General features: G+C 48.3%; 1 protein-coding gene across 9 annotated transcripts in view; it reads right to left on the minus strand.

Moving 5' to 3' along the window:
- AGAP1 (ArfGAP with GTPase domain, ankyrin repeat and PH domain 1) overlaps window positions 1–27,780 on the minus strand; it is a 327,174-nt gene that overhangs the window by 250,723 nt on the left and 48,671 nt on the right. Inside the window, exon 1 of one of the 9 annotated variants that reach the window (XM_066553382.1) lies at window positions 6,514–7,831. The exons of the other annotated variants lie outside the window; for them this stretch is intronic. Coding sequence (XP_066409479.1) covers window positions 6,514–7,540 — 1,027 coding nt within the window. The 5' untranslated portion in view covers window positions 7,541–7,831. Of the gene's footprint in view, window positions 1–6,513; window positions 7,832–27,780 lie in introns of those variants that run through there. 9 annotated transcript variants of the gene reach the window in all.

Genomic DNA, 27,780 nt, shown 5'->3' on the forward strand with positions numbered 1-27,780 from the left:
GCAATACAGAGGGAACATTTCTGAAAGCAAGGAGACAGACTTGGAGCACCACCCACGTGGAACATTGACAGCCAGGAAACACAGACGTGCCTGCCTAAATCCCAGGGCTGGACTGGCATTACAGCCAGATCCTGCAGGGCTCCTCACAAAGCCCTTGCTGTAACATCTCAATGCATGGAGAGATTACTCTGGGTTATCACTTCAGACAAGTGACCTTTACAGCTTCATGTGGGCAGCCTCAGCAGAACCCAAACCACGAGCACGAGGTTAAACGATGACTGAAGTGAAGCCACTTCACAAACACCCCTCCAAACGAGACCTCCTGACCAAGTGACCCTGATGGCAAACACCAGTCCCTGCCTGCTCCAAAGCCCTTCCAGCTGCTCCTGCAGCCCCACAGCTGCACTGCAGGTCTCTCTCTGCCTTGCTTCCCTTCTTGCTCCCAAAGGAAACCTCAACAAATAGCAAGGCAAACCATTAATGCTGCCTGTGATGATCAAAAAGAGCCTGCAGAAAGCTGCAGCGTGCTGTTTGCTTATTCTCTCGCTGGCATTCCCCGCCTGCTTTGCTTTGGAGCAACATTTGGTACTATTTTGTCAATAAAGCACAAGTATTTGTCACACACTGTCATTATGTAGCAGCCTGAACCATCCAAACTCATCCAACACCCCTTTTTCAACTCCCATCAAGATAATAGCTTTATGCTGGATGCTTTTCATGAGCAAAATAGATGATAGGGTTCAATATAGTGACATTTCTTTCTCCTCACACATGAAAAAAGCCATTCTGTGGTTTTTGGCAGAAAGGGCCTCTCACTGTGTGTTTACTGCAGTTGCCATGGGGAAATCCCAACACCACTTATCAAAAGTAACACCAGCACATTAACAGTCTGCATTAATGATTTCTTGTTACATCCTAGGCAGCCCAAAGTGCAAAGGAATATTCAGGCATTTAAAACATTTGCTCTCTGCTTTCCAAACACCGATTCCCCAGGTTATGGCCATGCCAAAGAAAACCCCACACCTGCCATGGTTTTACACTCATTATAGTGACTGCAGAGTTGAACTTGGGCAATCAGTGCTCAACTACTGCTGGTCATCAGCTCTGTGGGATCAAAATTAGCTCTGTTCTGTAGCAGAGAGCCAAACTGCTCCTTCAAATACACCCAAGTGGTTCTTCAGTGGTGATCTAGGAATCCAAGACCTGGATGCAGCCCTGCTGATGATCTTACACTGCTCTGAAATTCTATTTTGTGAAATGGGAGTGATGGCAGGTTCTGGCTGCTTCACTAGAGGAAGGGTTCAGCATCTGGTACCAGTGATTTCATTTTACAGGGCAAAATGACCATTTACATCCAGCACAGAACTGCAGTCAGGTCATGCAGCAACTATGAGCAACTACAAACCTCCCTCTGGTCTCAGGAAAAAGCTCATCTGCCACCTCACATACAGACTCCACCTCTGAAAAAACAGAAACTGCAGACTCACCAGGAGGAACAGAGAGTTCCAAAGGAGCCCCATGCTCCTCAGAATCACAGAATCCTCTAGCTTGGAAAAGCCCTCCAGAGCCATTGAGTTGAACCTGTGCCTGATGCCCACCTTGTCCCCAGCTCTTGAGTGCCACATCCAATTTTCCTTGGACACCTCCTGGGATGGGGACTCCAAACCTCCCTGGGCAGTGCATTCCAATCCCTGAGCACCCTTTGCATGGGGGAATTCCTGCTGTGTCCACCCTGAGCCTGCCCTGGCCCAGCCTGAGGCCGTTCCCTCTGCTCCTGTCCCTGTTCCCTGGAGCACAGCCCGACCCCCCCCGGCTGTCCCCTCCTGGCAGGAGCTGTGCAGAGCCACAAGGGCCCCCTGAGCCTCCTTTGCTCCAGGCTGAGCCCCTGCCCAGCTCCCTCAGCCCCTCCTGGGGCTCCTTTCCCTGCCCTGGCCATTCTCCAGTGTCCCCTCAGTGTCCCTGGGGATTGTCCCCAGGGCTGGACACAGCCCTGGCTGGAGGGGCCTCAGCAGGGCCAGCCCTGGGGACAATCCCTGCCCTGGGGCTGTCACACCACGGCTGGCACAGCCTGGGGGCCTCTTGCCCACCTGGGCTCACTTTCAGCTCCAGGTCCTTTCCTTAAGGAACCTTTCCTGGCACCCTTCCCTGAGCCTGGGGTGCTGCAGGGACAGGACCTGGCACTTGGCTTCTCCTCACACTGAGCAACCTCAGGTTAAGGAATTAGGAGGAAAGGAAAAGGAATTTTGTGTTCTGAATGTTTCTTTTCCTTGTGCAAGCTGTGCTGTGGTCATCTGCATGAGACCACACATGGTTACCTGGAGTGGTAAACAAGGAACAGGCAGATCTCTGGCAAAACAACAGAGCACTAATTCAATTTACAGGGCTCAGTTTGGGAGGGAATGGAGATGAATACCTGCACAACCCTTTGCAGAAATATTCACTGATCTGCCCCAACAAAGTTACCCATTACTGCCATAAGGCATTTAACTGCCAACTTTATGGGAGAGGCATTAAAATTCTACATTTCTTTCCAATTTTAAGAGAAAAACAAAGACCATGTCTGCTAGCAGCTGGCACATCCTTCAATATTGTGCACACATTAATCCATCTCATTCTCTAATTCAGCCAGTGACCTTAATACCAGTTCAGTTCTTAATCACCTGCCTCTATCAGTGCAGCTGGCATTCCTTTTGCTTGACACAAGACCTACCCAATAAGTAATAAAATAAAAAAACTCTTAGACAATGCTTGAAAATGCTTGACCCCAACTACAGTCCATTTATCTGCTGGGTTTTATTTTCATAACAACCTCTAGACAACACTCACTAGAACTGAAACAGCTGAAAGAGTGCTGGAGGCTTTTACTTCATGAAATCAGGGACTCTCCAGTGCTGAAAAAGATTATGCTGATGCCAGCAGAGCCCCACAAACCTGCAGCTCCAGCCCAGGGAGGCACAGAGCACCAGTTCCAGTGCATTTGCATCCCCCTGCTCAATCCCGTGTGCTCCAGGTCTGTGCCCAGCCATCCATGCACACCATGGGAATGCCAGCAGCACAGCAGAGCAGTGACCAGGGCAGCAAGGAGATGACACAGAACTAACAGGAATTATCTCAAGTGGAGCTTTGCAAGGAAAAGGCTGGAGGCTTCCAACAGAAATCACTCAGCAGCTTCCCCCTGCTTCCCACGACTCTAAGCTGCACAGAATTTGAGATAAGAGCTTAAAACTAACTCCTCTAAAACCTCAGGGGAAAAACCCTCAAAAGAGCAGTTTATTATATTATGATGATACTCTTTTTGATAGTCAACAATTTTGATACCCAAATCTGCTTAGTGTATCCCAAAGAGAGGTTATTCAAACAAACTTATCTCAGACCAAAAGCAGCAAGTGAGAACCACTGAAAAAGGAACTATTTTAACACCACCCCCCATGCCCTAAGCCTCAGAGCCATCCTCCTCCTCTTCCTCCACAGCAGAGGGTTCCTCTCACCAGGAAAGAATAATGAAAACTTCAAGGAGAAAAAAAGTTTACATGTGGAATGACATTCCCCTTAAGGACTTCTTCTAAATGGTTTAAGGCAAAAATAACTCATCTGGCTTGAAGTTTATGGGAGTTTCTCTTTCTGCCTCTGGGGATAGTGGTCATGCACAGAGAAAACTTTTCCTCCTTCAAATAAATGGATCCCCTGCTTCCCCTTGCAAGAGTTTTGGGAATTGTTACTTGCATAGGATTTGAGGCCAACAATATCACAGCAAATGGGGTTTGCAGGTAGGAAAGGAAAAGGCTTTTGAGTCTCAAGGGCTCTTTAGTGACAGCCTGAATAACTACTGAGACTCTAGACTGATCCCAGCCAAAAATCAACCTTTACTGACTCCACAGCTAAGTCAAACTCAGTAACATCAAAAACACGTAGATTTAAAAATTCTTGACTCTTCTGCTTAAAAACTTGTCCAAAACTATGTTACATCTGACTGTGGTAGGTAAAGTAAGGTATTTTTCAGGAAATATCTTCCAAGCAGATATTGCAGTGCCCGGGTGAATATTTGAAGCTAAAAATGCCAACAAGCTACATTTCTTTAAACTTCTACTTTCTCTTAAAACCCTGGGCAGGCTTTTTGTTGCAAGTAAAAAAAATCAAATAACTCATTCACAGCAGCAAACACAGAGAATACCAAGGCCACAAGGGAAACAAGTGTAAAATCATAAAATCACAGCCTGCTTTGGCTTGAGAAGGACCTTAAAGCCCATCTCATCCCACCCCCTGCCATGGGCAGGGACAACTTCCACCATCCCAGGCTGCTCCAAGCCTTACCCAACCTGGCCTTGGGCACTTCCAGGGATCCAGGGCAGCCACAGCTGCTCTGGGCACCCTGTGCCAGGACCTGCCCACCCTCACAGCCAAGAATTTCTTCAAGTTTCTGGGAATAAAACCCACACTGAAATTGAGGTTCCACCTGGGTCTGCAGTTAGTCCAGAATCTGTGCACAGGACTGTCAGGAGCACACCAACTCCACATCAACTAAAAGAGGAAAGAAACAACTTCTGGCCAAACAGCAGCTTGTTCCAACCTTAAAATATGAAAATATATTTGGCATGCTAACTAGTAATAACTAATTAAATATATTTCTTAACATACAGTAGGAGAAATTAAAGACAAATTAGTTCAAGTTCAGCTTTCTAGCGAACAGCTGGAGCTGTACACAAGCTTTTTTCCCAAGCTGCAATTTTATGGAAAAAGGGAAGGAAATAGAGCACACCAGGCCTGCTAACCCATAACACAAGGCTGCCACACTGCTGCCTACTGCAGCCACACCACTGGGACTCGTTTTGTGCACAAGGATTCATTGCCCCAGACAGATTTGGTGGTGGCACGCACAGAAGAACCTCTCTGGAACCTCTCAGTGCTGTTTACCAAGAGTTTATTGATTAACTGAGGTCTCCTCCCAGGCTGGCAGGACTGTGCTCCCAGAACACGAGGAGAGCAGGAGCTGGAGGGTGCTGGCACAGGACAGGCACCAAGAGCCCAATGAAGTAATTCCCTGTTGTGGTTACCTTGAACTTTAACCAAGGTCAGCCCACAATTTCCATCAAGATTATCCCAAGCCCACATGAATGCCGCCACATCAATAAAACCTTACAGTCCTCAGCTACCAGGTCGAAATATTTGGCTCTGCTCCTGATTCCTCAGACTCTGGGCACACTCCACTCACAGCAGGAGCTCTGGATAGGGAAGGGGCTGGCAGCTGGTTATTGCTTTCCCCAAAATAAACCACCTGGGCCCAACTCCACACCATCCTCTGCCGTACCTGGGCCTTTAGGAAAGCTTAATCTAATTGAGAATTGTGTTTTTCTGAAAAGCAGCAACTCAGAGATCATTTGCCACCTGATAAGCACTTTGGTGCTCAAAGGGGACTATAATTGCTGGTTAAATGTTTCATCACAGATACTTATTAAAGATCTGAAAGCACAGCTGGAGGAAAGCACTGGCTCACAATGAAGCTCCACAACCAGCATTTCTGGTTTGGCACGTCCCAGCCAGCGATACCAGGATGCTTGCAGGTCCTCACAGAAAGCAGCTCGTCAGCTCTTCCCTGCCACCCCGCAGCAAGGTACCTCCATCCCACAGCCAAGGTTCTTCTTCAAGTTTTTCTTGTATCTGAGGGATTCACAAACCCCCAAAACTCCCTATCTGATTTCCACCTAGACTAGAAACGCTCTGGCTAATTTGTACACAGGTATATAAAATGACTCAAATAATATGATAATTCAAAGAGTAGCTATATAAAATGACTCAAATAATATAATAATTCAAAGAGTGTGGCTTCTGAGTCTGTCCTGTGTTGTTCAAAAATACCTAACTCAGTTCAAGCTCTTTTATTACAATGAATATTTAGGATTTATGAGACATTTGCACCAGTATTCACTCACTTCTCCAGCAGTGCCCATTTCTAACCAACACAACCCATCCTTCAGATTACAGAAGCCTTTCCAAAAGGAGAAAGTGCCAGTGCTGTGCAGCACTGGGCCACCCAGTGACCTATATACAGCAGCACTCCAGCTTCTATTCCATAATTAAACGAGCCACACTTGCCTCACTTGCCTCACTCATCTGTCCTAGAATGCATAGCCAATCACCCCAGAGAGGGATTTTTGGTTCAGGAGGACACACAGCCTGACCTGCACTCTGCACAGCTGTACTACCATGTGCTTCAAAGCATGCTGTATCCATAAAATTAGGAATGGTGTGGACTGGAAGACCTTAAACATCTCATTCCACGTCCCTTGCCATGGGCAGGGACACCTTCCAGTAGCCCTAGCGGCTCCAAGCTCCATCCAGCCTGGCCTTGGACACTTCCAGGGATCCAGGGGCAGCCAGAGCTTCTCTGTGTGTGCCTCAGCACCCTGATGTAGCCCAGTGCAGCATCTCCCTCTCCTCGCACCCAGCAGCCCCCTGACCCCACCGTCCATCCCCCAGCACCGACGCCGAGCACCCAGAGGCGACGAGCACGGGCACCTTTCTGGGGGGACCCGTTGATGCTCTCGGAGCTGGACTGCATCTCCACGGCGCCTCTCCTGAGGCTGCTGAAATAAGCCCTGGACCTGGAGAAGCTGCTGCGGGGGGAGCGCCCGTGGGGGCTCCCGAAGAGGCCGGCGGGCCCGTCCCTGCGGGCGAAGATGCCGCTGAAGAAGCGCAGCAGCCGGTGCTCGCTGCCGGCCGCGGGGCCCTCCCGGCCGAGGCGCTCCGAGAGCCGCTGCAGGTCGCTGTTATCCAGGGTCCGGTTCTTGCTCTTGCTGCGCTCCCAGCGCTCCAGCCGGAACAGCGGCTCGGCCTGGCTCAGCACCTCGCCCACGTCCAGCGTGTTGCGCTTCTCGGGGGGCTCGGCGGGCAGCGCGGCGGGCGGCGAGGGCGGCGGCGGCGGTGGCCCGGGCAGGCAGCCGGAGCTGCTGTGCCGCCGCACCCGGGCCGGCTCCACAACGCCGCCGCCGCCGCTGCTCCAATGCCTGAAGCTGAAGCTGCGCCGCAGCAGCCCCGAGTGCCGCCGCGGGCTGTGGCCCCGCTCCGCCGGGGCCGGCTCCTCCCCGGGCCCCCCGGCTTCGTCCTCCTCCTGCCCGGGCGGGGATGCGGCGGCGGCCGCGGCTGCTCCGGGTCCGGCGCTGCCCCGCGGCACCCCGGGCGGGGGTGGCCCCGCTCTCCGGGGCACCTTGAGGCGGCCCAACTCCAGCTGCCCCGTGCTCAGCGTCCGGAAGGTGCGCAAGCCGCAAGCGCTGGGCACCCTGTCCCGCTCCTCGCCTTCCTCCTCGCCCTCCTCCTCCTCCAGCAGCAGCAGCCCGGCCCTGGTGAGGCTGGAGGAGCCCGGCGGGCGGCTCCGCCCGCGCCGGGGCAGCTCGGGGCCGGCGCGGTCGCTCTCGGGCCCCAGCAGCTCCTTCTTCACCATGGTCACGGAGATGCGGTACACGGTCTTCCTCTGCGGGGTGCCCCGCTGCATCCTCTCGGGGGAGGAGGCGGCGGCCGGCGGCTCGCTGCTGTCCAGGAGGTACATGATGGCTCTGCCCTTCAGGCGGGCATCGGCGCCGAGATGGACGGACGGACGGACGGATGGATGGATGGATGGACGGATGGAGAATCGCTGGAAACGCACAGCCACAATCCACTGCAACCCGGTTTAAAAAAATAATGAAATAAATAAATAGTAATTAAAAAAAAAAATGCTCCGGTGTCACACCCCGCTCTGCGGCGGGGTCAGGCTGGGTTCCGGCCGCGCTCCCCGCCGGCGGCCGGCGTCCATGGCAGCGGCATCCCGGAGAGGCACCGAGGCACGGCTCACATCCACGGCACGGCTCACATCCACGGCACGGCACGCATCCTCCTCCCGCGGAGTCCCGCTCCGCTCCTCACGGTACGGCAGCCGCAGCAGCCGCTTCCCAGCTCATTGTTTACAGCGCGGCCGCACGGCTGCGGACCCGGCCGGGTTTCTCCCTGCCCTCTCGGCCGGGTAAATCCGATTAGCATCCGCGGCGGGTCCGGCGGGCGCGGGAAGGGCCGGCGGGAGCGGAGCCGGCGGTGCCGGAGCCCGGCGCACGCCCCGGGGCGGGCAGCGCGCAGCGGAGCGGCGGGGCCCGAGCGCGGCACCGGCAGCCGCTAAGAGACGGCGTGGATCCCGCCCGCCCGGAGCGGCGGCAGAGAGCGCCAGCATTCCCTCAGCCAGATCCTCTTGGGAAAGGGATGCACATCACACTTCCCTGCCAGCAGCACCAGGATTGCCTGGGCCAGCTCCTCTCGGGAACGGGATGCACATCACGCTTCCCTGCCAGCAGCATGAGCAAAGCAGAAGCATGGAATTGTCCTCTGCAGGTCAGGCAGTGCAAGCCCCTGGCCAGGCAGGGTTACCTAGAACATGCTTGTGTTCTCACAGGAGCACATCCAGGTGAGGCTGGAACGGCTCCAGAGAGGGAGACTCCTCAGCCTCCCCGAGCAGCCTTTTCCCATCCTCAGTATACTGAAGTTCTCTCTCGTGTTGGTGTGAGCAGCCTGTTCCCATCCTCAATATACTGAAGTTATTCCTCATGTTGGTAAGAGCAGCCTGTTCCCATCCTCAATATACTGAAGTTATTCCTCATGTTGGTAAGAGCAGCCTGTTCCCATCCTCAATATACTGAAGTTATTCCTCGTGTTAGTGTGAGCAGCCTGTTCCCATCCTCAATACACTGAAGTTCTCTCTTGTGTTGGTGTGAGCAGCCTGTTCCTATCCTCAATATACTGAAGTTATTCCTTGTGTTGGTGTGAGCAGCCTGTTCCCATCCTCAATATACTGAAGTTATTCCTTGTGTTGGTGTGAGCAGCCTGTTCCCATCCTCAATATACTGAAGTTATTCCTTGTGTTGGTGTGAGCAGCCTGTTCCCATCCTCAATATACTGAAGTTATTCCTCGTGTTAGTGTGAGCAGCCTGTTCCCATCCTCAATATACTGAAGTTATTCCTCGTGTTAGTGTGAGCAGCCTGTTCCCATCCTCAATATACTGAAGTTCTCTCTCGTGTTGGTGTGAGCAGCCTGTTCCTATCCTCAATTTACTGAAGTTCTCTCTCGTGTTGATGTGAAACTTCTCGTGGTTTATGGCCATTGCTCCTCATCCTGAGGCTGGATGCCACTGCAAAGTCTGCCATCACCTTCCTTTTGGGACAATTATAGCTGTTAATGGGACCCAGGATTTATCCAGGCCCATGCAAGGGCAAGGCGTGTGGTGCTCACCAGCTTGGACCACACTGTGAGCTCAGATCTTGGCTCATTCTGCATCTGAGACAACACTTCCTCCTCAAAAACAGTCAAAACGACCCAGAACCGATTTATTTTTTTATCTGTGACCCTCCTTAATAAATGTTTGTTCACAGCAACGCTCTGCATGATTACCAAGCCCCATTACTAGAGTGGTTAGTCATGTAGAAACCCTTCCCAAGCAGCGGTTTCATCAGAACCTGGCGCTGGTGCACAGCTGGAGCAGGGCGTGTCACACACACCCCCTTTCACACCCACTTGCCAGTGCCTTTGCAGGGATGCTGAGGTCATTAACAACAAGTAAATGCCCACTCTTAGTCACTCGCAAACCAGGATGGCAGGAAAAAAAAAAAAAAGTTACACAACCTTAGGAAAAATGTTTTTAGGTTCCATGCCTAACATCCCATAAAAAGTCAGGCTTGAAAAAGCACCTCTCTCCCAGGTCTACAATCAAAACATCCCTCATCAATGCCAGTGAGGGTCAAAAGCAATAAAAAAGCAGGTGTAAAAAGGAAGGAAAGCATTGCCACTTCCACTACTAAACCCCAAGAGCCACCTCTACGGGTGTTAAATCCCCCAGGGATGGGGGCTCCACCACTGCCCGGGCAGCTGTGCCAGGGCCTGACCTCTCTTTGAGTGAGGAACAGACCTGAAGGCACATCTGGGGAGGGCACAGCCCCAGCAGCAGCTCCAGGGGGAGGCTGGACTCTGACTCAGGAATCAGGGATGCTCTGCTCCCAGCCTCTGCACACAGCCATTTATCGGGGACGCTGCCATCCCACAACACACACTGCTGCTGTGTTAACACACAGAATTCCTGATTTAGCTCATTTCTCCAGGTATCAGTGTTGTCTTTAATGCTGACTAATTAACACTGATTATTCCTCTTAGCTCTGTTCACCATGGGATAGAGCAGCACCTGTATCTTCAGCAGACAAGGATTCAAGACCAGGGGCTTGGAGCAGCCTGCTCTAGTGGAAGGTGTCCCTTCCCATGGCAGAGAGCTGGAACAAGGTGATATTTAATGCCCCTGGGATCCTAAGAGGTCTCCCTTGGCCAGCTCGAAAACAAATTTCCAGTCCCTTCTAAATGTTGTTTGCTGCCATAGAATGACGGCACATTTCTCCATTTCTCTGACACCCAAAATGCCACTTCCAACAGGTATTTCCAAAGGGGAAAACAAAAAAAGGAAAGAGACAGGGGAAGGAAAGATCTGTTATAAAATATGAGCCTAAGAGTGAAAAATTGCCTAGCTTTTCCTCAAGATCCAGATCTTGAGGAAGATGTGTAGATCCAGCAGAGCTGGAGCGTGCGGGGCTGCCGGGGCTGATCCCAGCTCCGGATCCAGGCCGCGCTTTGCAGCGCGCCGCGCGGGGAGCGCAGCCTCCTCACCCGGAGCGGGATCAACCATTTTTCATCCTCCCGGCGTGACAGACCCCTCCAGAGGAACCACTTTAGGCGCACACAAATAGCCGGCACATTCCTGCAGCCCTCTCCGGAGCATCCCGCACCCCCCTGCTCCCCGCATCCCGCTCCGCTCGCACCGGGGCGGGAACGCCAACATCCATCATCCCTCGGGATGCTGCTGCAGCAGCTCTTCCTACGGGCACTAAGTGGTACTCCAAGGTTGCTCTGCTGCTACTCATCACAACTTACCACCGTGCAACTTCTTGTAAGGCTTCCTGTAAACAGGACGAGCTGTTTTGCAGCCGCTGGTGCAAAGCCCACCATCACCTGGTGGGCCTACCATCCCCCTTCACCGCGGCCAGACCAACTACAGGAATCTGCTTTAACAGCGGGTTATCTCAGAGCAGGGAGCTCATTCACGGGGCAAGGGATGTCATATTGAATGTTCCGGACGAGCCCCAAGCTGCCCGAGCCGGGGGATGCTGTACAGAGCCGGGGGATGCTGTGCGGAGCTGGGGGATGCTGTACGGTCCAGGGGATGCTGTAGGGAGCCGGGGGGTGCTGTACGGAGCCGGGGGATGCTGTACAGAGCCAGGGGATGCTGTCCCAGCCGGGGGATGCTGTACGGAGCTGGGGGATGCTGTCCCGAGCCGGGGGATGCTGTCCCGAGCCGGGGGATGCTGTCCCGAGCCGGGGGATGCTGTCCCAGCCAGGGGATGCTGTACAGAGCTTGGGGATGCTGTACGGAGCTGGGGGATGCTGTACGGAGCTTGGGGATGCTGTCCCAGCCGGGGGATGCTGTACGGAGCTGGGGGATGCTGTCCCAGCTGGGGGATGCTGTACGGAGCTTGGGGATGCTGTCCCAGCCAGGGGATGCTGTCCCAGCCGGGGGATGCTGTCCCAGCCGGGGGATGCTGTACGGAGCTTGGGGATGCTGTCCCAGCCGGGGGATGCTGTCCCAGCCGGGGGATGCTGTCCCAGCCGGGGGATGCTGTACGGAGCTTGGGGATGCTGTCCCAGCCAGGGGATGCTGTCCCAGCCGGGGGATGCTGTCCCAGCCAGGGGATGCTGTCCCAGCCAGGGGATGCTGTCCCAGCCGGGGGATGCTGTACGGAGCTTGGGGATGCTGTCCCAGCCAGGGGATGCTGTCCCAGCCGGGGGATGCTGTCCCAGCCAGGGGATGCTGTCCCAGCCAGGGGATGCTGTCCCAGCCAGGGGATGCTGTACGGAGCTGGAGGATGCTGTCCCAGCCAGGGGATGCTGTCCCAGCCAGGGGATGCTGTACGGAGCTGGAGGATGCTGTCCCAGCTGGGGGATGCTGTACGGAGCTTGGGGATGCTGTCCCAGCCGGGGGATGCTGTCCCAGCCGGGGGATGCTGTCCCAGCCAGGGGATGCTGTCCCAGCCAGGGGATGCTGTACGGAGCTGGGGGATGCTGTCCCAGCCGGGGGATGCTGTCCCGAGCGCAGCACCCCGAGCCCGGCCCCCACCGCTCGTCCCGGCCCACAATCAGCACAGATCCGCTCCCAGAACGGGAGAAGTCCCTCAGGCCCCGGGACAGGAGCAGCCAGGAGGCACGGCAGCCAAGCCAAACAAGGCCTTTGGCTCGCAGCCTGCGCCGTGTGTCCTGAAGGGCCCTCGGCAGCCGCTCCCGCTCACCTTTCATCATTGCACGGGTGCTTGGGAGCAGAGCAGGATGCACGGGCTCCACAAACACCGAGCTCTGCAGGGTGCCAGCCTCTCTGGGGGCTGGGGCACAGGGAGTTACGCCCTCCATTTGTCCCACAGCGTTCCAGCACTGCAAACTGCTCCATGACCCTCTGCCAAGATCACAGAACACCCCCAGAGGATTCTGCTTGACAAGGTCCTGCTGTCCCTCCAGTGCGGTCACACTGGAAGGTAGAACCATGGAAACTCTCCATGCCATGCAGCCAGGAAAAGGCACCTCTGCCATCTCCCACGCAGGATAAGCTCTCCACCAGAATTTGGAGTTTCAGTTCTCAGCAATGAGAATTTATTTTCAATCAGTGAAACACAGGTGTCTCAAACACATCCTCAGAAAGCCTCCAGCAAAGCTGGTGTGCTCAGAGTGAGTGCAGAGGGAGCTCTCTGAACACTCCATCCACTGATGCCCAGCCCGGGTGATGTTCTGGAGCTGAGCTTCACATCCCCAGCACTCACTGCCTGCTCTCCATCAACAACTGCAGAGATGACCCTGCTGGCAGGAGGAGCATTCCTGCTCTCCAAAAGCTGCACAGCAAGGTCACTGTGAGCAGCAAACACTGCTGCTACTGACTTTATAAAGCCAACACTTCTTGTGTCCCTCCAAGTGATGCAAAATAGGCGTTGCATTTTCTCTTTTCCCAAGAGCTCTTTGCAAAAATAATTATAATCATCATTCTTTGATTCCTTGTTCTTAATTCCTTACAGGTGTTTCACATTCTGCCAATTTACAAATGTAAAAGCCCAGACACAGAGAAAGAGCAGTTGGACTTGCTGATCTGAAATGTCTTTTCCAACCTGAACAATTCTGGGATTCTGTGAAATGCCTCATATAAACCAGCAGCATCTCAGAATGAACATTTCCATGCTGAGACAGACTGGACAGGTTTGTCAAAGCCTTCACACAAGTCCTGTGAAGCTGCTTGTTTGCATGCCCATGTTTTGGATTTTATTGGACACCTCACTGCCTTCATTGTCTTTTTTTTTTTTTTTTTGGTAAGAAAAGCAGCCCTAAATGTTACCATTTTTGCAGACTGCAGGTTCAACTATAGTGTCACAGACATGTTTTATGAAAAATCCTTTCCTTAGGTTTTTTTTCTCCTGAGAAGCTGAGAGGCCTCAGGAACAAAATGTAAACAATGGTTTTCTGCTGCTGTGGAATGCAACAGGTGGATCTGGGATTTGTCTCATGTGGATGTTTCTAATTAATGGCCAGTCACAGTCCAGCTGTCCAGACTGTCTCAGTCAGTCACAAGATTTTATTATCATTCTTTTTCTATTCTTAGCTAGCCTTCTGATGAAATCCTTTCTTCTATTCTTTTAGTATAGTTTTAATATAATATACATCATAAAATAATAAATCAAGCCTTCTGAAACATGGAGTCAACATTCTCATCTCTTCCCTCATCCTATGACCCCTGCAAACACCATCACACCATAGAACACTCCAAGTAGTGGTTCCTTTGACAAACTGATTGTGGAAGGCAAAATTGGGTCACCTGAGCAATTCTGAGGAGCAATTTGGCCAGGATTCCCCATTTGTCTCCCGGAGAGGCGGCGCTGCAGCCGCTGTTTGTCAGCACGGATCAGTGCCCACGCAGCACACAGGAGAAGGCATCTGGACCAGAACAACATTGTGCTGCAGGGGGGCAGCAGCACAGAGCCCAGGCTCAGGGGCTCTGCATTAGGGCACTGAGCTGTGCTCTCCTGTCACTCTGCACTTGTCCATTAAACGGGCCTGAGGTCACTGCAGGCAATGCTCTGCTCACGTGAAGAACAGAGACATCTCACAACAAAGCAGAGAACAGGGGCTGCCAGCACAAAGGCAGCACTTGGCACCAATAATGATCCTACTGCCAGCACAAGGAAAGCACATTCCTGTCCTAAAAACACTCCATGCTGAGCAGGAAAGGGAGTAAGGAGCATGGGTGTTGAATTTGTGAGGTCTCCAGGACAAGGTGATGAATCTGACTCCATGTTCTCAGAAGGCATATTATATTATATTATATTATATTATATTATATTATATTATATTATATTATATTATATTATATTATATTATATTATATTATATTATATTATATTATATTATATTATATTATATTATATTATATATTTATTATGCTATACTAAAACTATACTAAAGAATACAGAAAGGACACTGACAGAAGGCTTAATAAGAATGAATAATGAAAACTCGTGTCTGACTCCTCAGAGCCTCAACACAGCTGGACCATAACTGGCCATTAAATTAAAACAATTCACATGGAACCAATCAAACATTCACCTGTTGGTCAACAATGTCCAAGCCACATTCCAAAGCAGCAAACACAGGAGCAGCAATCAGATAATTGTTGTTTTCATTCCTCTCTGAGGTTTCTCAGCTTCCCAGGAGAAAATCCTGGCAAAGGGATTTTTCAGAAAACGCGACAGTGACACGTGGGATGCACAGTAAAAATGCACATCAATCATTTGTTTCACGAGGAAAGAGGTAAAATGGTTGGCATTGCTTCTCCAGGAAGACCATGCCTTATTGCCAGGTACATTCCACCACATGGGATAATAAAAGTCACAACAATTTTCATTTTCATGTCTCAGCGTGGATGATGGTGCTTCCTTTCACATCAATTATGCCTCTTATGTACTTCATAGTCTAAAAGGCTCTTGCTTCATAAGACTACATTATTTTATAAATAGAATAATGAAATACCTTTGACTCACATTCATTCATTAAAGATGAGGGTAGGGATCACTCATCTTTATGTGAAATGGAGAAAAATGAAGCTAAGTCAGTTATGATTTTTTTTAAACCATGACACATGCTAGCATTATTTTTTTTAAATTATCTTCAGCAAATTCCATAAAATTTCTGATGTCCAGGCATAGCAGGTTTGATCCCTGCAATTTACTTAAAAGAGCAGAATAAACCCCCCTTTTTTAAAGGGAAAGAGCACAAAACCTCTTGAATTCTTCTGCATGACTGAGATCATCCTTTTGATTTCTGCCCCCAAGCTGATGGAGCTGTTAAAATTAATATATTGTGCCCATCCATCAGCTTAAAACCAAAACAACACACCTGACTGCAGCTGGATTTTCACTCAATAAACCAGGGTAGTCCTCACTTATCTTCTAACTGAACAAAGAGGCATCCAGAGAATTAAGTGTGAGATTCACTTGCCCATTTTAAATAAAGGGTTTTTTACATCACATCATCTGACAGAGGAGTTGTATCCTTCTGTTGTATTTAACTGAAGCAGCAAAAATAAAACAGGAAAAATGAAAGAGGTCATAGAAACTACACACTAATACTTCAAGCTAAGACACTAAAGCCTGTTGTCCTGAGAGCTACACTGTTGAATTATAGATACAAAAGTTGATTTGTACTTCTATAAACTTGGTTTATCATTCTGCCATTCCCCAAGGCCTTGGGGATGGAGCAGCCAATGCTAAAGCCACTCCCACAGGGCATCCCAAGACTCTGCTTCCACTTAAATCCCAGCTGCCAGCACAGATCTGCTTTTATTCACAGGGGCGACCATAGAAATGAGAATTCTGTGACTTTAATTTGCTTCTAAGCAGGCTGCCAGTGCCAGCCAGGAGGCCTGCTTGCTGCTCCTTTCATCTCCTGAGCCAGCAGACAGACAGACAGCCAGCCAGCAGCAGGACAGCTCGGCCATCCCAGGGATGCTGGGGAAAGCATCAGCGGATCCAGCTCCAAAGGGCTGCTCCTGTCACCTGCCTGCCCTCCCAGGTGCTGGCAGGCAAAGCTGCCAAGAATAAACTGTAAGAGAACTCATCTTCCTGCACAGCCAGCCTTCCCTGAGGGGGCTGCTGACAGCCCAGGTTTGTGCACACCACTGCTTTGGGATCTCACTTTAAATACAGGTATTATTAACAGATAATGCATTCATGTAAAGCCATGTTTGTCTCCACAAGAAACACTGCAAATCTCAAATCTCTTACCTCATTTTGGATCTCATGCCTTTCTTTTAGAAGCAAAATGCTTTTTAACTCAGGCTATCATACATTTCCTTTAATCCCCTCCCTGGCACAGTAAAATACTGTGACAGGCAGCATCAGCTGTAACTCAGGACTGCACCTTCTGCTTATTACTTGTGGTGTTTCAGTACCTCTCACAAGCAGGAGGATTTCCAGATGCCTGCCAGCTACTCAGTGCTCCTCATTTTTTAGGCAGGTTGTTTTTCACTTCAAATCACCCAGACACTCAAACTGCACTGCAGCAAGGCAAAGAGAACCCAAGAAAGCACTTTTGGCTAAACTTTCAGCTCCCAACTAATGGAAGCAGGTGAACTTGTCACTACCAAGGATCTGGTGAGCACTCAGGCACAGGATGATCTGACAAAGCCTGGGCAGGCTCTTGAAGGGCCATGAAAACAGGGGGCTGTGTGTTTATGGAAAAGGATTATTCCAGAAGCACAGGCTTGGATCCATCAGTGGTGTTGTGAGGTTTTCAGGACAAGGTGAGAGATGAGAATTTGACTTTATGTTTTTAGAAGGCTGATTTATTATTTTATTATATGATATGATAAGAAATTATATACTAAAACTATACTAAAGAAAGAGAGACATCAGAAGGTTATAAAAGAATGAATAATAAAAACTCATTACTGATTCAGTCCAACACAGCTGGCTGTGATTGACTATTAATTAAAAACAATTCATATGTTTAGATAAGCAACCTGCAGACTACATTCTAGAGGAGTCAAACATGGAGAAGCTGAGGCTTCTCATCTTCCCAGGAGAAGAAATGCTGGCAAAGGGATTTTTTAGGAAATATTAAGGTGACATGCATGAGTGTAAGAAAAAGGGAGGATGTGCTGTGACACTGCTCCTGCCACAGCCTGAGCAGTGCCACTCTTTGGGAGCCTGGTTATTCAACTGCTGCCACTACCCAGCACTTCCCTGCAAAGCCAAGTGGCACAGCACACAGCACAGACTGACTCTGGATTTTTTAACTGCAGGCAAGAAAAGGAAGCAAGGAGCAGGAATGGGATGGGGAGGGTGGTCTGGGCTCATCTACAAGGAGATGGCAGAAGGACTCTCAGCTATGATGTTCCATTCTGGATACAGACATTCCACAGGCTCCGACTGGACCTACCTCAGGGAACAGAGGTTTGGGGTGCACTCACAACTTCACACTCCCTTTTACAACCTCAGAAATTGACTGTGGCTTTCCCCACAGGTTTCGGGGAGATCTGAGGGCACATGAAGGGGGCTTAGAACAAGGCTGCAGAGCAACATTTCACAAGGGCTGGTAGGACAGGACAAGGGGGAATGGCTTTAAACAAAAGGAGGGCAGGGATGGATGGGATATTGGGAAGGAATTGTTCCTGTCAGGGTGGGCAGGCCCTGGCACAGGGTGCCCAGAGAAGCTGTGGCTGCTCCTGGACCCCTGGCAGTGTCCAAGGCCAGGTTGGATGGGGTTTGGAGCAGTGTGGGATAGAGGGATGTGTGCCTTCCATGGCCTCTGAGGTCCTTCCAACCCAAACCACCCTGTGGTTGTACAGCATCCCTCCTCTGTCTCTGCAGGGTATTTTGTGGGTACACAGCTTTGTGTGGGTTACACAACCATGGCCTTGTGGCTGAGGACAGAGCAGATGGGAGCTGCTGCCAGCCCTGGCCCTGCAGGTGCTGCCCTCAGTGAAGGCACCCCAGTGTTATGCAAGGCCTGCATTGAGAGCCTGCTCGATGCCTTTCTGCCACTGAACACATCATGACGTCTGTAAAAGATTCCAACAATCACCCAAACTCTTTAAAAGGCTTCTCTCTTTATAAACCAAGTACAGCAGCAAAGAAAATGTGATGTGAAATCAGCTTGAGTGGCTGTGTTTTCAAGCCAGCCTCGAGCTAAGAAGCCAAAAAGGTTCTAAAAACACAAAGAGAGTGGGTCTGGCTAAGGCACTTTTGTGCAAAGCATGCACTGACCCAAGGGGCACTGAAGGACACAGACAGGCTGCTAAAATGAACCATGCAAAGCAGCAAAGCCAAATAGGTTCAACTCCTGCACAGCTTCCTCGAGTCTGTCACAGCCCAGCAGCCACACCAGCACACCTCCTTGGGAATGGGGGTACTACCACTGGGCAGGGGAAGAGAAGGGGAGGCTCCATTTAGAGCAGAGATTATCCTTAGTAGGATAATTGGGGTGTACAAGCAAACTCAGGAGGTGTAATGTGAGAGAGCAGCCAGGGAAGCTGCTCTGGAGGGGCTGGGCTGCTTCCCTCCAGCTTTGCAGGAATGTTCAACAGTGGCAGGAGGCAGAGATCCAAAACACCAGCCTGGATCAGCTGGGAAATGCTATTTAACAGCAGCACTGCAGTGCTTCCAACAGATTTGGAATTGTAAAATCAGAGTGGTTTGGGTTGGGAGGGACCTCAAAGCTCATCCCATTCCACCCCCTGCCATTCCAGGGACACTTCCCACCATCCCAAGTTGCTCCAAGCCCTGTCCAGCCTTGGGCACTGTCAGGGATCCAGGGGCAGCCACAGCTACCCTGACACACTGTGTCCCACCCTCCCAAGGAGTAATTCCTTCTGTTTGCCAAATTTCTAGATGTTCAGCCTGTCTCTAATCAATAGACAAAGATACCACTTGAACAAAAGATCAAAATCTGAAGAACAGCATTTTCCACCGAGGATGTGCATTTCTTAGCAGTAACTTCTAATATATAGATTTGCCTCAATGCACTGCAACACACATTCCCCCTTCACCATCTCACATCCCACGTTGTACATCCCATTACAATGGACAATCTGCCTGTTATCTGCAGACCCAGCATTAGTTCTAATGCAGAAAACTCATCCTTTAGCACTTCAGAAGATTTGCCTGAAACAGAAGCACTCATTAAGGCAGAGACCAGCAGGAAACACAGCTCTATATGAATTTTGATTAGACTGGCTCTGAAAGGAGAAGCTAATTCCTGAAGCCAGCCCTTTCACCATGCACAGGGCTATAAAATGTGCCATTTCCTCCTGGTCCTCCACTTCTGCTCCTGCCCTCCCCCCTGTTATTCCAATGGTTTCCATGCCATTTCATTAGCAGGATTAAAAAAAAAATTAACATAATTTTCTAACATGCCAAAAAAAAAAAAAAAATTAAAAAAAGTGTGGGGGGTGGGGAGGGGGCTGGAAAATTCACTTCCTTGCTTTTGCTGTTTTAGCTCCAAAGCTAAGCAAGCCCAGCTGCTCAGGAAATACCATTGGAATGAACACATTATTGAACATGGAAGAATCAATCGAGATTGCTGTCAAAAATTTCACATGCTGCAAGCAGGCCAGCAATCAAAGGCCCTTACGAAATACTTCTCAGCCATGTTGAACAACTTCATCTTTCAAAATTCAGGCACATGATCAAAATTACTTCCAAAAAAAAAAGGAAAAAAAATTTAAAAAATAGAAATCACAGAAAAAAATACCTGAATTAGAGGAATTTCATCAGGAAGCCAGGAGCTATTATTTGTTATTAACACCTGACTTAACATGACTGTTCTCTAGGTATTGCATTTATTCCAGATCAAATGAAGAGGGGGGGAAAAAGAAGTTGTAGCTCAAGATTCCTTCTTTCCAAACAGCAAAGCCTGCTCATTTTGTGACTGATTTAATCCTGGATTCTTTTCACTGACACATTTGCTGACAACACACAAAGAACATTGACTCTTTTAAAGGACAACCTCAGCCTGTTTTGCTGTGAATACTTGAACCCCACAGAGGTTTCTCCTCATCAGCTGACACTGATGAACAGTTTGACCATGCCAGAGTTGCTCAGGGCTCTCCTACAGCCACAAGGAGGAAATGTCAGAGCTTGGAACAACCTGGGATAGTGGAAAGTGTCCCTGCCCATGGCAGGGGGTGGAACTGGGTGAGCTTTGAAGTCCCATCCAACTTAAACCATTCTGGGGTTTTATACCAGGTTTCAAATGTCCTGGTGCAACAGATTGGTTTGTTTATGGGGTTTTTTTCCTGCATTTCCATAATGCTGTGCCACTCTGAAGTAAGTATCTGCAGCAAGTCTGCTCTTCCTTGCATCAACAGATGGAATGTAGCTGCCTGTTCAGCTCCTTTTCCAAGCAAATCATTTGGATTCTTCCTTATTTCCTTTAAAGAACCTTTGGTGGCCTTCATCATGTGACAGTTCAGAACTTGCAGCACACAGGAGGACACTGTGAACTGAGGCTGTCCCTGCAAATTCTATATTCCTCCATCACTAAGTTGAAATAAGCAATTTTTGCTGGTTTTTTCTTATTTTTTCTCTTAACTGTGTTGACCATAATGCATAATCATCTCATGGAATTTAGCTCTGGGATATCCCATTTGACAGTATCTGAACCTCTTAGTTTCTTTAGTATCTGCTCTCATGTGCCTTTAGTTACTGAAATGTTCCCAAAAAGAGGCCACTTCATTCAAAAACCCTGTACCTCCACAGGAAATAGAAAATGAAAAATGAACAACCAACCCTCAGGGTACAGTGTAAATAAAACAGAAAAAACACCCTCAAGAACCTCCTCTTTTCCCTCCTCACCCCAACATCCCCATGATACAAAGAAGCTACAACCTTCATCATTCTGTGACTCCACCATGAACAGAAAAACATATTAATAACCACCATTATCCATTTCTGGCACCTCAAAACACTGGCCCCAATGTGTATTTGAAGCCTGGCTCAAATAAATTGTTGCACGAGGATGATGCTCTGCATCCTTCTGTTTATACCCCAGACAGGGGGGTTGAGTACATTTCTTATAAAAGCAAATAATTACAGAAAACTTAAGCCCCCTGCTGCTCCTAATTTGAAGTGTTCTTTCAGCTCCAAGCCACAGCAATTGCTAATGGTCTGGATTACTTAGCAGAAATTAAGTTTTGTCTTAGAATCTCTCAAATTAATGACTTCAGCGTGGAATAAGCTTTGTGAACAAGAGTCCTGAGGATCCTGGCAAACACAAGAAAATAAAGAGAACACAGATTTTGAAGCTGAAGACTAAAAGGTTGCTTTAAAATTAAGATTATTTACAACACATGAAAGCTGAGCAGATAATGTATTTGCCTTCCTGAGTAGAGAGAATGCATGCACTATGTCAAAAATTCATTCAAGAATTCAAGTCTTGTCCACCTTGAAGAACAATGAATGTCTTTATTTTCTCTTCCCTTCTTATCAGGAATGGATTTTCAAGTATGCTCCTTCAACTTTTATTATGGCTTTTATGTCCAAATAGTTTGCTCTTGGCACAAGTGAAACTAAATACTGACAGTTATTGACTGTAAAAGGAAATTCTTAATTGGATGAATTACACCCTCTTGATTCTAACAACAATTCTGTAGAAATGTTAAATCACACACAATTGCTGGCACCATGATTCCCTTTTTTTATTATACAGCTCAAGTTCCCAGAATTATACCTTACTGCAGTGAAAGAAGTATATTAATTGAGTAAATTCATATGAAGATTTCTTTTATTATATGAAGATTTAGGCACTTTTAAGGTGTTTGGTACTTCAATTAACTTGCAACATTATGAATTGTACAATCAGAACACTCTTGAATAATGTTTAATTAGGACCCAAATGTCACAACAAAGGTTATCAGAGGTGTATTTAAAAGCATGTTTTACCTGGGAAAAGCTCATCTGGATTCAAGCTGTGAAGTGATTTGAAATTCAGTGAACTGGGGGAATTATTATTAAAGTAGAAGGCACAGATCTTCTGAAGAAATACTGAATCCCAGAACACAGAGCTTGCTGAGCAATTAACATAAATCATTCTGACCTGTCCCTTTCCCTTGTTCACTGAAATTGGGATGCTCACAGCAGAAGGAATATCCTCAGGAGAGAAAGGCTGAGTATTTGTTGAGCACCTCAAGGAGAAAACTGCCAGGTGAAGAGTTCCAGCTGGAGCTGGGATTTTTCACAAGTTAAAACAATCCAGTTTATGCAGTAATAAGAAACCTAACTGAATGATGTCCTTCTGTCCAAGAGGAAGGAGTGAGGCCACAGATGGCTGCCAACTGCACCTTGGTAAGAAGCACTTGAGTGCAAAATTCTTTACCCACCTTACATTTTCTCTGCCTTTCTTCACCAGGCAAGAAAGTGAAGTAAACCTGTCCTTGCAGTTAAAATCATTATGTGACCACGAGAGGGTGAGAACCCCAAGAGGAACTGACTGATCCAAAATTTGGATTTTACCCCCAGGTTGGTGACTGCAGTTCCTCTGACTGAAGACTGTCACTGTCACATTTTCTGGAAAAATCCCTTTGCCAGGATTTCTTCTCCTTCTCTCTGAGAAGCCTCAGAGAAAAAGGAAAACAATAATTATCTCATTTGCTTCTCCTGTGTTTTGCTGCTTTGGAATGTGGTTGGAGATTGTTTATCCAACAGGTGCATGTTTGATTGGTTTAATATTAATTGTTTTTACTTAATGACCAATCACAGCCAGGCTGTGTCAAGACTCTGGAGAGAGTCACAAGTTTTTCATTATTATCTTGTTAAGCCTTCTGTCTGTATCCTTTCTGTATTCTTTAGTATAGTTTTACTATAGCATTCTTTGATATAATATAGATCATAAAATAATAAATTAGCCTTCCAAGAACATGGAGTCAGATTCATCATTTCCTGCCTGCCACGGGGGACCTCCAAAATACCACAGGAGACCACCCAAACCTCTGAAGGGCCCCAAAGGACACAAAACCAGTGAGTGAATCATCAGGATTCACCAAAGCACAGGGCAGTGCAAAGCCTGGCCTCAGAAATCACACAGTGACAAATCTCTGGCCCTTCAGCCAGCCAGCATGAGGGCTTTTTGGGAAAACAGGCTGCAGCTTCTGCACTGAATTTTACCCAATCTGGCAGGTCCCAGTTGCAAATAACCTCAGCAGATTTTGAAGGCACAGCATTGGGTTGGATGTGCTGGCTTGGAGCCACAGGTGGAGCTGAGGCTCTGCTGTCACCCTGTCCCTGTCACCCTCCACCAGGCAGAGGTGGCTTTTCCTGGAGCTCCTGGGAACCTGGGGCAGACAAGGCTGGACAACCAGCAGCAATCTTTGTGTGTTTGCCTCCAGCTACTGTCCCAAGAGATCAGGATCACCTTCAAAGCAGTCAGGAAACACACCCAGACAGGTACCTTGGCAATCCTCTATTGCCAAAGCTACAGCTCAGCCCCTTCCTGGGCCAGCTGGAGCTGATGTGAGAATCCAGGACTCCTGGACAACTCATCAACAGGATTGAGCAGAAGCCATTTATTGTTCACCTTACACACATATTTATTTCTAGCTTCTACCAACTGCTAAGTACTCACTTCTTGGTTGGTGCCTTTGTCTTGTTCACCCTTTTCTGCATGCATTTCTCAGAGTGTGTGATTGGTTACATTCCAGCTGTTTCACAGTCCTCTGTTATTTACTTCTTGCTGTCTTGGCATTCAGTTTCTCAGCCTCTCCTTCCTTAATTTAGCACAATTTCTGTTTCAGAAGTCTGGGTGAGTTCTGAGGCTTTGCTAACACACTTAGCAGCAGGCTGGCTGGTGCACACAATGGCCTAACCCTGCAAATACATTGCAACAACCTCATGTGGGTTGCACTCCTCTCCAGCCTCAGTTTCCATGGATATCTTTGCTTACACACAGAAGGGAAAGCAACAGCACAGAAACCTACCTGAAACACTTGCAAAACCCCAGAGCTGGGTGTTTTACATGCTCCTATTACCTGGACTTGGGGGAAGAGCAGAGGAGAGCTAGAGAATGGGAAATACTTCCAGAAAGTTTTGTCAAACATGAGCAATGCAGGGGGTTTTGGTTTTTGAGGTTTTTTGTTGTTGTTTTGTGTTTTTTTTTCCCCAAGGTCACACACCAGACAGGTTTTACACAGGTTTTGGCCTGACCTTGCCTTGTGCAGGAGATGAGATTAGATGACCACCTGTGGTCTCCCCAACCTGAATTTTCCTGCACAGGTAAAGGCTTTAAAACTGCTCAAACATGATTTTGCTATATTAAGTTTCATATCAAATGAAAACACTTTAAAAATTGAGTATTTCTCTAAGGAAAGCAAACTCATATCTATCCCTTTCATAACATTCTGTGTGGTATAACAAAGTGGGAGAATAAAGCAATTGGGGGGATTTTCCCCCTCATAACAAGCACACACAAATGATGAAGGTTCAAGCTTAAGAAAACAAAAAAACCCTAATCATAACATATTCATGTTACATGAAAAAAAAAATCTCATTAAATCCATAGCAATATGGCAACAATGCCTCCTGACACAAGTAATCATATATTAATAACCTTAAAACATATTTTAGACTGGAATATCACTTACAGAAGAGAAGAACCATATCCAAAACAACATTCTTTAAAGACACTGAACCGTCTTCTTGAAATATTTTAAAGCAAAACCAAACAAATGCAGGGTAGCAGAAGGAAAGGGGCTTTACCCCAACAGCAGCTATCAGAGGCCACCCCAGGATGTGCTCCCCTGGGAAAGGCTCCTGGGCTCAGCTCCCAGCACCTCCCAGGGAGAGAGGGAAAACTTCATCCTTACCTATGGACAAAGCCCTGAGTGCTTTGGTAGAGGAAACACTCAGCCCAAAACCTTTCCAGGTCCCAGTTCTCTTCCTATCACTGCAGGCACTGCTCTCTCTCCTTTCCTGGGTTTCATTCAACATGGAGCACAGGGATCCATCCCTTCATGCCTCAAAGCAGCCTCCCTCTTCTAATGCCTCCTTTTTATTTGCCTATAAAAAAGCCTAATTACTCAGCTGCACCATTTTCTGCAAAAACATCTGAACACTCCCACAAGATGTACTGGCTTGTTTAAACACCAGGTAATAGGAGCATTAAAAGATTCATCCTTCCATAAAAAGCAGCTTCAGTCCTATCACACAAGATGAAATTGCAAGACATAACTTATCCATTAGCAAAATTAGTTACCCTAATGTATGGATCACCAAAACTCCCACTGCAGGGACTGCCAAGTTTTTCTCTCTGCATAAGTTCCATGACAGCTTTCTTTAAATAGCTGAAATTTCAAGTGCTTTCCAAGTAAAACACAAACTGTGAATTACAGTTCAATCATAACCATACAATAAAAATCATCTTTATACAACCACCAGCACTTTCAGGTCATTCCCCCTGTACACCATTGTTCTGTAAGGATGCCACAAGAAATTTTCATTAAAAAAAAATAGATGAAGTTAGGATTTTCTAGCACTTAGTCCAATCAGAGCAAGATTCAAAGACAACTTCTGGGAGAAACTCAGAGTTACTCCTAAAAACTGAACTTTCTGTTTAACACAAAGAGTTTGCTCTTCACCCAGGCCTCAGTGAGCCACTGACAGAGCAAAAGGTGCTGCTCACAACTGGCATGATCACAAATTGGAAATGCTTCATGTTGATGAAAAACTTAATTCATGAGGGGTTTCATGCAGGTGCTAAAAACACCTCATGAAGTGTTCATTACTCACTTCAAGAGCTCTTGTCTTTTCCAAGACATACAGTTAGGGCTCCAAATGTTATTGAAAATGTATATTCCTACTTTACAGCAAATTAGAACCCTGCTCTTTTACTGCTTTAAGTATTTCTATCCACAATGGAAAGAATAATAAAAAAAAAAAAACCAACAAACCCTCACACAGTTTTGCATGTATTCATACTTAACTGTTCAGCAAATCTAATGCTAAAGGTTAATCTTGAGACAAGGACCAGATGTTCAGTCAGAAGGAAATTTTTCTCAAGAGGAGATACCCAGGAAGTCTGTCTCTCCAAGCTGCTCCAGCCCACAGAATTTCCCACCACATGTATCCAACTGGGAATAACTGTGACTCAGCCTCCAAGTTAACCATGTACAGAGCAGAAACACCAACTCTGAGGGCTCCAGCACAGACCCTGGCAAGCACATGGAGCACTCAAAGTTCTGAAGCATTCAGGTGAGCATCACACCAAGCACACACAGCTCCTGTCAACATCACGATTCTTGTTACAAGCTTCACAAGGAACTGTTAATTCTCTAAAATCTGAGCCATGGGGCTGTTTTAAATGACAAACAGAGCACTGCTGTGGGTTCTCACCAGCAGAACATTTCACAGGTCAGTTTAACACCAGTGGATAAGCTGGCTAAGTCTTTTCTTCTCCAGGATGAGCAGTCCCAGCTCTCAGCCTCTCCTCACTCCATCCCTTCATCATCTTTCAGTCCTCACCAGATTTGCTCCAGTAAATCCATATCTTGCTTTTACAAAGCAGCCCACAATGAACAGTAGGAGTCCAGAGGAAGGATCAGCTCCCTCTCTGTGCTTCAGCCTTCCTTCAGAAAAGGAATCCTATCACAGTTTGCTTTGGGTGGGATGGGACATCAAAGCCCATCCCATTCCATCCCTTTCCACTGTGCCAGGCTGTTCCAAGCCCTGCCCAACCTGGCCTTGGGCACTGCCAGGGATCCAGGGGCACCCACAGCTTCCCTGGGCACCCTGTGCCAGGGCCTGCCCACCCTGACAGGAACAATTCCTAATTCCCAATATCCCACCCAACCCTGCCTGCTGGCAACAACAAAATTGTGCCTTTCACTCCTTAAAGCCACGGGAATCATTAGGAATAGGGAACCCAGGGCTGAGGCCAGGCTAAGGACAGGCTTAGCATGGGCTGCCACACACACTTGTAGCCAGGAGAATTTTAGTTCCTGCTGAATTTAACCTCTTGTTCTTGGCACATCTTGTTTCCCTCAGCTTGAGCAAAAAAACAAAAACCCCACTGTCCCGGATTGCCAAGCAAACTGTATTCTATTACCATCTGGATGGCAGCTTCCCACTGTTCAGTGGGCAGTTTCCTTATCTCTTCCACACCCACTCCTCCCTCCAGGGAGACACCTGCTGATAACAGCTATTGAATGTCACTGCATGGCTGATAAGAACTACAGCATCCCACTGGGAGATGGGAGCCCAGAGGGAGGAGCCAAGCATTCCTAACTGGATATAATCTGGAGATTCTGGAACACCAGCACAGCTTCTGCACTGGATTTCCCAGAGGAACAGCAGCTGCCTCTTCCACTGGATCTTCAGAGGAAGATTGCACCCTTCTACAGGATCCCTGCTCCAGCAGAACCACACCTGTCTCTGCAGGAGGACTGCAGCCACCCTTTAATGGGACTGCTGCCAACACCCTGACACACAGGGAGTCAGGCCATATTCTCACTCTGTCAGTGTTGTTTTGTATTACTGCATTGGTTTGGGGTTTTTTTCCTTCCCTACTAAAGAACTGTTATTCCTGCTCCCATATCTTTGCCTGAGAGCCCCTTAATTTCAAACCTATAACAGTTCAGAGGCAGGGGGTTCACATTTTCCATTTCAGGAGAGGCTCTGCCTTCCTTAGCAGACACCTGTCTTTTCAAACCAAGA

The sequence above is a fragment of the Molothrus aeneus genome, chromosome 7 (genome assembly GCF_037042795.1).
Source record: "Molothrus aeneus isolate 106 chromosome 7, BPBGC_Maene_1.0, whole genome shotgun sequence".
NCBI classification, from domain to species: Eukaryota; Metazoa; Chordata; class Aves; order Passeriformes; family Icteridae; genus Molothrus; species Molothrus aeneus.